The sequence below is a fragment of the Melanostigma gelatinosum genome, assembly GCF_949748355.1.
Source record: "Melanostigma gelatinosum genome assembly, chromosome: 2".
Lineage (NCBI taxonomy): Eukaryota > Metazoa > Chordata > Actinopteri > Perciformes > Zoarcidae > Melanostigma > Melanostigma gelatinosum.
This window is the reverse complement of record NC_136635.1, coordinates 1762013-1773710: the sequence shown is the minus strand read 5'-3', so window position 1 is coordinate 1773710 and position 11698 is coordinate 1762013. Positions and strand designations below refer to the sequence as shown.

At 40.4% G+C, this 11698-nt stretch overlaps 1 protein-coding gene across 1 annotated transcript in view; it reads left to right on the top strand.

The window, feature by feature from the left end:
- Positions 1–521: 521 nt before the first annotated feature.
- Positions 522–11698, top strand: part of abhd17c (abhydrolase domain containing 17C, depalmitoylase) — a 28462-nt gene continuing 17285 nt past the window's right edge. The window contains exon 1 of the mRNA XM_079289053.1: positions 522–1312. Within this exon, the coding sequence (XP_079145179.1) occupies positions 828–1312 (485 nt within the window). The 5' untranslated portion in view covers positions 522–827. The remainder of the gene's footprint in view (positions 1313–11698) is intronic.

Below are 11698 nucleotides of genomic sequence, written 5' to 3'. Positions count from 1 at the left end.
TGTTAATAAGACATTCATACAACGAATTTGTATTTTGTTTGTAAGAAGCACACAGCAGTACATTTTCACTGTCTCAAATCCTGGTGAAATATGGTCTAAATGTGATCGTTTAATCAACGTCTTCAAATAGTCAGTGAAAAAAACTTCACTTTTGAACATCTTTTCACCCGAGACCATAGTCAATAATCGTCTTTTCAATGGAAAAATGCTCACTGAGAATTCTTTACAACTTTTTTTTACATACAGTTGTATAGACAGACACAATCATTTGACAACTCTGCTTAGAATAAGAAATAACAAAATAAGTGCAACACTATAATAAAACTAAAGTCCAAAATACAATCAAGTAATCTGAAATAAAAAAATGACTAAAATAAATTGGCATAAAAAAACCGTAACAACAAAATAAAAGCCAAACAGGATATCCGGTTGAACCGGAAGACCGGCTTGTCTCCATTCTACAGAAATGGCCGTTCTCATTCTTACAATACATTAGCAATAAATCTTGACGTATAGCAAGTAATGTGTTTCGAGGGCGGAATTGTTCTGTCGTGAATCATCGCTGCACTATTTTGTGCTGTAGAATAATATGAATTGGAATGTTGCGTTTTTGTTACTCTCTAATCTTTATGAAGTCTAAGTGTTGTTGTTAGCTAGCTACCTGCCCGCTACTGCGTTAGCTGCCCTGCCAAGAGACCGAGCCATCGGTCATCGAACGTTGTCCGATAAAGTCTGTTAATGTGGAAGAAATAGGTCCTCATACCTGAAGAAAACTGTTCTTTTGATTCAATAAACGGGAATCATTGGGGTAACCCCGCGCCTGTCACATGCCCGAACAAGGCCCCAGGATGAATGGCTTTTCTCTTGGTGAGCTGTGCTGGCTGTTCTGTTGTCCGCCCTGCCCCAGCCGCATCGCGGCCAAGCTAGCTTTCCTACCGCCGGAGCCCACTTACTCGATGCACACCGATGCTAATGGGGTAGCTAGCTTACATTTAACCGAACGGGCAGACTGGCAGTACTCTCAACGAGAGCTCGATGCAGTGGAAGTGTTCAGCACCAGAAGCAGCCGGGGTAACCGGGTCGGGTGTATGTTTGTGCGCTGCGCCCCGAACAGTCGGTACACGCTGCTGTTCTCCCACGGTAACGCTGTAGACCTGGGGCAGATGTGCAGTTTTTACATCGGCCTCGGCTCCAGGATCAACTGCAACGTGTTCTCCTACGATTACTCGGGCTACGGAGTCAGCACTGGCAAGCCTTCTGAGAAGAACCTGTATGCGGACATCGAGGCGGCCTGGCAGGTCCTGAGGAACAAGTGAGTATGAGCCATGATAGTATTTGGGATCAGCACATGTGCTCAATTGTTTGATGTTCATGTAGTTAGCTAGTCCCAATACATGACCCTATTGAGGAAGGTGAAGGCTAAAGGTTTTTCATTCTAACCAATGTGGCAGAGCCTAACAACTCAATGTACAACCACCACAGGGGCGCTGTGCAAGCTGTGACATACGTGAACATGAATGGTAATGTGAAAAAATAGTTTGAAGTCATAAACTATTCAGAATCCATGGAACAAACCTTTCATGTATTCCCGTTGTAGTGCAGTACTGTCAAAACCCTTTTTAGTAACCAAAAAACGGACTGGACCATAACACTAGGAGTAGAACCAACAATTGCTGCATCACAATTTGAGGTCTGCATCTTTTTAAGTCCAACTTTCAAGACAGAAGACATCCTTTTGAGTAAACACTGTCAACCACACATCCACTGAGTTGTCTGGGTGGGAATGTTTTGTTTCATGATTCAATTCACAATCAATACTTGATTCGAAATCTACCTGTGAGTATGCAGCTTTTTACATTTAAAACAGTTGATGTATAGCATGTTAGTCTTGTCTCTGTGTGAGAATATTGAAGTGAAAGTGTAATTTACTGACTAACATCACTTGTTGGTGTGTTCTGGAGAAACAAAAGGTGAAGCTCCTCTGTGCAGCAGAGCAGGCTGTCTGCTGCTGCTACACTAGTACTGACTCTTCATTTATAGTGGAGTCTCCTCTACAGGTGCAGTGTGTTTGACAGCTTTAGGTCAAGTTAACGGCTGCTCCACAAAACAGTAGAAAATGGAGTATTTCTGCTTGTTTCCTAACTCACTTCTGAGGGTTTTATTGTGTTTGTGACAACGAGAGTTCTCAGCATCTACTGGAGTCAACTGTAGCCACACTGGATCTTTTTATTCTCTCTGCCATGATGTGAGCCTCAGGCTGTCCTGAGCCAGAGTCGATGTGTGTGTCAGAGTAAAGCACGACTCCGCTCCTCGTGCAACGATGGGAACAGAGAGAGGTTTGCAACCCCGCTTTTCTCCACAGAGATCTCACTTCATAACTTCTAAAGTACTGATCGCAGCACTGTGAACTCCGGACCTTATCGATACTCCGGGTATTTACTACTGTCTTATCGGTTCTGTTTAGAACCAGGTATTGGGGGGGATCCCTAGTTGCTGTGTGTGTGAGTGCTTTTGTTAGTGCAGGAATTTGTCACGCTGCATCGCTCCCGTTGGTCCTCTGAGGGATGATGTACAAGATACACACAAGTACTTTACCTTTGTCTGCTAAGCTTACTGTTTTTATTAGGTAATTCAATCCAAACGATGCCCAAATGCATGCCTGATTCTGGACATCAATAACAAGTGTACTCTTGTGTGTGTGTGTGTGTGTGTGTGTGTGTGTGTGTGTGTGTGTGTGTGTGTGTGTGTGCGCATGCTCTACTCTGTCCAGGTGCTGCACATGTGCTCTCGCAGTTGAGAATATTTGATAAACTTAAAATTATTTATTTTAAAATTTTCTCTTTTAATCTATACTTATTTCTATCCTTGTGCAGCTGTAACATCTTGGGATCAATAATGACTTATCTTCTCTCTTTTGTTTAGTCAACACAATGTCATAAACAACGTTCAACATGAATATTGACATTTGTGATTCAGTTCAGAATCGGAGGGTCATGTTTTTCCACCACCCACTTTTGGGTGTCTGTTCTGGAGCTTTTGTGGCAGTCACGTGATCTTCCCCATCAGCGGGGCATGTCTAAATGCAAACACCTAATAAACTCTCAGTTGAAATGACTTGCACAGAGTGGTTCCTTAATGCATGAGTCTACTTTACCAGAACACAACTTTCTATCTCATAATTTCGACCATGGGGATACTTTTATTTTCAAGTCGAACTTTTAATTATTTTACATATATTTTTTTGTTTGTTTTTGCTGGCGGATTCGCGGGCCACATAAAATGACGTGGCCTTGAGTTTGACACGTGTGACCTAAAGGAACTCTTTATTTCCTCTTCAGTGAAAGGCTCTTGTTAAAGGACCCGCCGGCTCATTCAAGAGTGTTGTGTGTTTCTGTTTTTGAAACCGGATTGGGTTTGTGAGATTTTAAGCCTGTATGGAGATAGGGCTCAAAGAACGGAAATTATTTTCAGGAGACTGAAAGATTTCAGTTCGTTCTGGCTGAGGGGATTGTGATCAGTTGCCTTGGTCACATGCCACCTCTGTTTGAAAGCACTTCCTGTGCATACACCTACTCATTAACCCTCACGCTGTCTGTAAGCTGCATTGTGAACTTGAGTAAACCTCATGCTACTACTTGGATTTGGAGACTGTTCTTCCTTGGCTTTGACTTAAAGGTTTTAGTGCCAGTCGTAATGTTTCCATGGAATTTCTACAGTGTGTTTGAACAGGCCATTTTAGACTGGCCTGAGTCTGCATATGGAAACATTGCTCTAGCTCTCCCTCCCTCTCCATCTCTTTTTCTTTGGAAGGAGCTTTCCAGTCACTCCAGTATTTGGAGTGTTTTCACGAACCCAGCGGTCTGTTTCCCTTCATTCCAAATGAAGCCACTCCTTCAGCTGGAAGTCTTAAGTTTTACGCATTAATAATCTCAGAGAAAGAAGCCATGATATCTTATTTTCTATTTAACCATTTTACTATTTCAAATGGCACCACGAGGTGCACCTTTATCCTCTGTCCCCATTCCTTTCTTTTACCAACTTGACTTTGTCGTCTCCAGTGGTTATTTCCATCAAAAGACAATTCAAATTATTAGGGAATTTTCTGATTTATTTTTTACAGTAAATACTTGCATTGATTAAAAGTCTTGGCATTAGTTTAAATAATGTATTTTAAGCTGCTTAGAGCTTGTGTTAGGAAGTTAAACGGATCATAATAGTTGGAATGCTGTTAAGTTATCCTGTTTCTTTATTGTTGGAATGCTGTTAAGCATTCCAACAATAAAGAACTATCGTTCTTCGAATCTTTATTCAACTTCTTCTATTTCTTCCGTCGCACTGCTTCTCCTCCCTTTTTTTAAGCTACAGAAACAGTTCAACTATTAAAATGTTCAGCTCTTTCACCAGAGGTCTGCTATGACTTTTTATATTTCTAACCTTTAAACTTTTTGAATTATTAAGCTTTTTATTTTTTCAATAGGATCTCTATGGAGAATATTTTCAAATGGCTTCAGGCACACAGGTGTTCGCGATTGAGCCAATTAGTGATGTTGATAAACACACAGACACACGCGCACATACACTCCTCTCCCTCTCTCACTGTGTCTCTCTCATACAGTCATTCAGGTCTTAGGGATCTTCAGAGGTATTTCCACCCTCCTCCACCCCCCCCCCCACACACACACACACCCACCCCATTTTAAAATAAAAGCCGCACACACATGATTTGTTGCAGCTGTTACGTGTTGCATCTCGGCCAATCAGACATGAGTGTTCTGATAAGTTTCCGGATTCGAGTGACATTTACACACACCGCGACACAAGAGGGAGAGGTGAGGAAAGACATGGCAGAGCAGGACAACAGTCATGTAAGCTGTAAAAGATAAAACATCGGACAATCTCCAAATGAGAAAGTTTGCCAGAGATATCAGAGCCGCTCTCGCTCTCCCTGTCTATGTCTCTCATACAGTCATTCAGGTCTTAGACACTTTTAGAGGACCCCCCCCCCACACACACCCCATTTCAAAATAAAAACCCCAAAGAGTGAATTCTAATTGAAATGCTTGTGATGAAGCCAGGCATTTAATAACCTCTGTTTATGTGTGTCAGACATTATGATTATGTCTCCTCTCCCCCACCCAGCACCACCCTTTCAAAATAAAAGCCCCATGGATTAACTGTATTTAAACAGGCTCAAAATTAGGCTTTTTTGTTAAAAAAATGAATGCTCTTACTAATACTGCGACAACTACTACTGCTGCTGCTAATATAGTATTACTACTTCGACTATAACTTTTGCTGTTGCTACTATTACTGCTACTACTGCTACCATCAATATTATTACTACCACTACTGCTATTACTACCACTATTACTTATACGACAACTGCTACTACTACTGCTGCTATTCATGCGACTAAAAGTAGTAATACTACTACAGCTATTAGTACGACTGCTACTAGTACTACTACTACTACTACTACATCTTCTACTGCCATTACTATTATTACTACTACTACTGTGATGTTAAATACTACGACCAATACTACAGCTGTTACTATGACTACTGATACTACGTCTTCTACTACTTCTTCTAATTACTAATACTTCTACTTCTAATAATACTTCTTCTACTACGACTACAAATATCACTACGACTAGTACTTATTCTAATGCTACTAATACTTCTATGAATAATACTTATACTAAAACTTATACTATTACAAATATCACCACTGATGAATTTTTTTAAGCCACAGAAACTGTTCAAATATCAAAATGTTCAGCTCTTTCAGGAGAGATGTGATATGACTTTTCATATTTGTAATCTTTAAACTGTTTGAATTATTAAGGTTTTTGCAATTTGTTTTTGACTTGGATATCTATTTTCAGCAATGTTTTTGCGATTAATTTCAGTTTTCAGCATTCCAACGCATTTTCAGCAGGAAATGCTTTTTCTAGTTCAAATTCTATTTCTTCCGTCGCACCTCTTCTTCTCCTTCATTTTTTAAGCTACAGAAACCGTTCAACTATTAAAATGTTCAGCTCTTTCACCAGAGGTCTGCTATGACTTTTCATATTTCTAACCTTTAAACTTTTTGAATTATTAAGCTTTTTATTTTCAATGGGATCTCTATGGAGAATATTTTCAAATGGCTTCAGGCACACAGGTGTTCACGATTGAGCCAATTAGTGATGTTGATAAACACACAGACTCACAGACACACGCGCACATACACTCCTGTCCCTCTATCTCTCTGTGTCTCTCTCTCATACAGTCATTCAGGTCTTAGGGATCTTTAGAGGTCTTTCCCCCCCTCCTCCACCCCTCCCCCACACACACACACCCACCCCATTTTAAAATAAAAGCCGCACACACATGATTTGTTGCAGCTGTTACGTGTTGCAGCTCAGCCAATCAGATGTGAGGATTCTGATAAGTTTCCTGATTCGAGTGACATTTACACACACCGCGACACAAGAGGGAGAGACTAGGAAAGACATGGCAGAGCAGGACAACAGTCATGTAAGCTGTAAAAGATAAAACATCGGACATCTCCAAATGAGAAAGTTTGCCAGAGATATCAGAGCCTCTCTCTCACTCACTCACTCACTCACTCACTCACTCACTCACTCACTCACTAATTCTTTCTTCTCTCTCGCTCTCACTCACTAATTCTTTCTTCTCTCTCGCTCTCACTCACTAATTCTTTCTTCTCTCTCGCTCTCACTCACTAATTCTTTCTTCTCTCTCGCTCTCACTCACTAATTCTTTCTTCTCTCTCGCTCTCACACTCACTAATTCTTTCTTCTCTCTCTTTCTCTCTCATACAGTCATTCAGGACTTAGAGACGTTTAGAGGACCCCCCCCCCCCACACACACACACACACCCCATTTCAAAATAAAAGCCCCAAAGAGTGAATTCTAATTGAAATGCTTGTGATGAAGCCAGGCATTTAATAACTTCCTTTTTGTGTGTCAGACATTATGTTTATGTTTCCTCTCCCCCTCTCCCCCCCCCACCCAGCACCACCCTTTCAAAATAAAAGCCCCATGGATTAACTGTATTCAAACAAGCTCAAAATTAGGCTTTTTTGTTAAAAAAATGAATGCTCTTACTAATACTGCGACAACTACTACTGCTGCTGCTAATATAGTATTGCTACTACGACTTCTACTATAACTTTTGCTGTTGCTACTATTACTACCACTGCTACTGCTGCTACATCAATATTATTACTACTACTACTGCTATTCATGCTACTAAAAGTAGTAATACTACTACAGCTATTAGTACGACTGCTACTAGTACTACTACTACTACTGCTACATCTTCTACTGCCATTACTATTACTACTACCACTGTGATATTAAATACTATGACCAATACTACAGCTATTACTATGACTACTGATACTACGTCTTCTACTACTTCTAATTATTCATACTTCCACTACTAATAATACTTCTACTACAACTTCTACTACTACTACAAATATCACTACTACTACTACTAGTACTTATTCTAATGCTACTAATACTTCTACTAATAATACTTCTACTGCAACTTATACTCCTACAAATATCACCACTGATGAATTTTTTTAAGCCACAGAAACTGTTAAAATATCAAAATGTTCAGCTCTTTCAGGAGAGGTGTGATATGACTTTTCATATTTGTAATCTTTAAACTTTTTGAGTTGTTAAGCTTTTTGCAATTTGTTTTTGAATTGGATATCTATTTTCAGCAATGTTTTTGCGATTAATTTCAGTTTTCAGCATTCCAATGCATTTTCAGCAGGAAATGCTTTTTCTAGTTCCACTATTTCTTCCGTTTTATTTCTAACCTTTAAACTTTTTGAATTATTAAGCTTTTAGCAACTTTATTTTTGAATGGGATCTCTATGGAGAATATTTTCAAATCCTCTTAAACTTCTTCAACTTTCAAATCCTTCAACTTCTTCATACTTTCAGCTACATAAACCATTTCAACTTTCAAATGTTGAGAAAACCCTGAACTATTGCCGCATAATTCAGCTTTCCGATATCTTTTAAACTTTTTGAACTGCAGCAATTTAACTTTTATGATTTTCAGCCCTTTTCTGACTTTATAATTGGTGTGTATTGCGCAGCTTAGAGTGCGTGATGTCACATAATTCTGGATGTAGAAGTAGCTAATATTGTCCTTGTCGTAGAAAAATTACTGTAGAATCCCACAGATTTCCGCATTTGACACTGAAGCCGTTAATTGAGAGGAAAACCAACTTTCTGCTCCTTAGAGACCAATGTTAAATTTTGCTTCAAAAACATCTTCCACAGAACACGGTACCCCATTTCTAGATCGCCAGTTAAGCCACATTTTTTACACTGCAGACACAATTTTTACAGGATCTGTTCTTAAACTCATTCTTCCCCTCAATTATTAATATCGGAGCAATAGGAGCTACAGTTATGGGAGTTTTGATGATTTGTTTGAGGTGTTTCCCTGTTTTATCTCCATGAAATGGCTTCAGGCACACAGGTGTTTGCGATTGAGCCAATTAATGATGTTGATAAACACACAGACTCACAGACACACGCGCACATACTCTCCCTCTCTCTCTCTCTGTGTGTCTCTCTCTCATACAGTCATTCGGTCTTAGGGATCTTTAGAGGTCTTTCCCCCCTCCTCCTAACTGAAATGCTTGTGATGAGCCTGTCATTTAATAACCGGTTTGTGTTTATCTAACATGATGATTATGTCTCCTCTCCCCCTCCCTCCCCCACCCAGTCCCACCCTTTCAAAATAAAAGCCTCATGGATTGACTGTATTTAAATGTTTAGCTCAAAATTAGGCTTTTTTGTTGAAATAATGAATGCTCTTACTAATACTGCAACAACTACTACTACTGCTAATATTTCTATGATTACTACTACTACTACTTCAACTTTTGCTGTTACTACTATTACTCCTGCTACCATAAATATTATTACTACCACTACTGCTATTACTACCACTACCATTATTACTTATACCACAACTGCGAATACTGCTATTCCTGCTACTACCAGTACTAATAACCAGTACTAATACTACTACAGCTATTAGTATGACTGCTACTAGTACTACTGCTACTTCAAAAACTGACTTTACTATTACTACTACTACTACTACTTATTATACTACTACTACTGTTATATAAAATACTACGACCACTACTACAGCTATTACTACGACTACTGATACTACTACTTCTACTACTTCTTCTAATTACTAATACTTCGACTACAACTTCTGCTACTACAAATATCACTACCGCTGGAATTCTTTTAAGCTACAGAAACTGTTGAAATATCAAAATGTTCAGCTCTTTCAGGAGAGGTGTGATATGACTTCATATTTGTAATCTTTCAACTTTTTGAATTATTAAGCTTTTTGCAATTTTTTAAAAATTGGATATCTATTTTCAGCAATGTTTTTGAGATTCATTTCAGCGTTCAGCATTCCAACGCATTTTCAGCAGGAAATGCATTTTCTAGTTCATCTCTAATATTTATTTATGTTGCTGTGAAAACATCTCCTCAAACTGGATTTATTCATCACCAACACTACATTTTACAAGATGACGCTTAAACACTTCATAAAGTTATACTTTACCTTGGCCCAGTACACATTATTTTACTGACTGAGCTTGAACACATCGTCATGTAACTCGGTGCAAATACTTACAGAAACCTGTTGTGCTTACGGTATGTAAGTAACAGTTAATATTCAAACTGTAATGACCTATGTTCAAACGGCTGTGTACATTTTGAATGAAGAGTGACAGCCCGAACATATTTATAATACTATTATATCCGTCCTGCCTTGTATCACTAAACAAACTCAATGCAGTTGTGAGATTTGCTCGTCAGCTGCTTTAGAGGCAGAGTCCCGGCCCTTCAGCTGCCTCCCATGGGACCTGAATGAAAACGAGAGCTTTCATCTCGCACAATTTCTGTCACCAGAGTTGGAGCTAATTCCTACAAACCGTCACAGACGCACACTCTTTCTCTCTCGACTGAACAACCTGACGGAGTACTCCAGGCAGACACGTGGCTGACAATATGGCAGCTAAACTAATTGATGCCAGAAATTGGGAAAGTGACTGCATGTGTCCACGACAATGCACGCAACATCTTGGGTGGCAGAAGTAGACCGGGTTGTCTTCCAATCAGAAGATCGGCGGTTTGATCCCCCAGTACATGTCGATGTGTCCTTGGGAAAGACGCGTAACCCCAAATTGCTCCTGAAAGCTTTGCCTTCTGTGTGAATGGATTTGTCAGTCCTGAAGGGCAGGTGGTGCCTTGTTTGATTGCCCGGCCATCAGTGTATGAATGGGTGTGAATGATGGCGTGTAGTGCTAAAGCTCTTTGAGTGGTAGAGTGGTTTGAGTGGCTGTACAAGTCCATTTACCATGTACTATTACCATGGCTTCTAACTCTCCCAGACGGCTGGACTGGGTGTTTAGGTGCCGGTTTCCACAGACACTGCAGGTGGTGGTAAATGATGGAAAGATGGACTAATCCTGTTTTCCTTGGGTTATCGTTGCAGCATGTAAATTAGCGTCTATAATATCCACTCGTGTGGCTGCAAAATGTTTCTCGTTTTCCTGCCTCGTCTCTCTCAGCATTAACCCTTTGTTCAGACCATGTCTGTGGCCTCGCTGTGCCTATGAGAGCTCTATGGTAGGGCTCCTGTTGAGCATGTGACGGGGATGTTCCTGGCTTTCATCGCGTCATCTTATTGAAATGTTTGATGTTGCCTGTTTGAAATGTACTTGTTTTAAACTTCCATCATCTTGTCATCCCAAAAGAAGTTCCACGCAGCTGATTATCTGAAGAGCTCTTATGATGGCATTGCTTCATAGCACACACAACCCAGCACCTCTTGTCCAAACCCTTTGTCATGGTTGTCTTTTCAGCAACGGCCTAATCCTTCTGTGTGAGTGTTGATGCAGAGAGCTGCTGAACGTGTCTGCTCGGCCAGCACTGTCAGGACAAGGGAGGGTTTGTTTAATGCTTCCTCCCCAGATTGGAAGTTCTGGCAGGAGAACATGCCATCCCGGTCCACCCCATCCCAGTCCACCCCATCCCGGTCCTCCCCTCGTGCCCTGACGGACCTGTTTTCTGTCAGCCCTGCCTTTGACCCTGCTGTACTTAAGAAGAGAAGTCATGCTACTGGCCAGGTCCCATATCAGATGGTTCTCTGCCGTGACCCACCCAGTGCATACCTGACACCAGGCATCCCCGGTCTCTACAATGTTTTTCGAAGCGCGCCCAGATGTAGGCTAGTGGTTGTCCTAGTTTAGTTTCAGAATGTCTCTACTGAACCACTCTGTGTCACGTCACCTAACAGAGCATGGACTCTGAACTAGTTTCAACACACACTGCAGTGCACCCACCAATCTTTTATTTCATTTTTGAATAGTGTATTTTTATGATGGAAAAAAACACTAAATGACTATAACAAAGTAAAATAAGAACATTTACAATTTGTAATGGTTTACTGACGGCAGTTTAAATGGTTTTTGGGATGGTGGCAAAAAATAAATAGTCTGGAGCCGAGTAGACCAGCTGCTATCAAATACCAAAGGGATCTGTGTCTGCCAATATGGATCATCAAGGATCAATAATTAGTATCAGCAGCAAAACAACGTGATCACCCCCGTGTTCCGGTTCA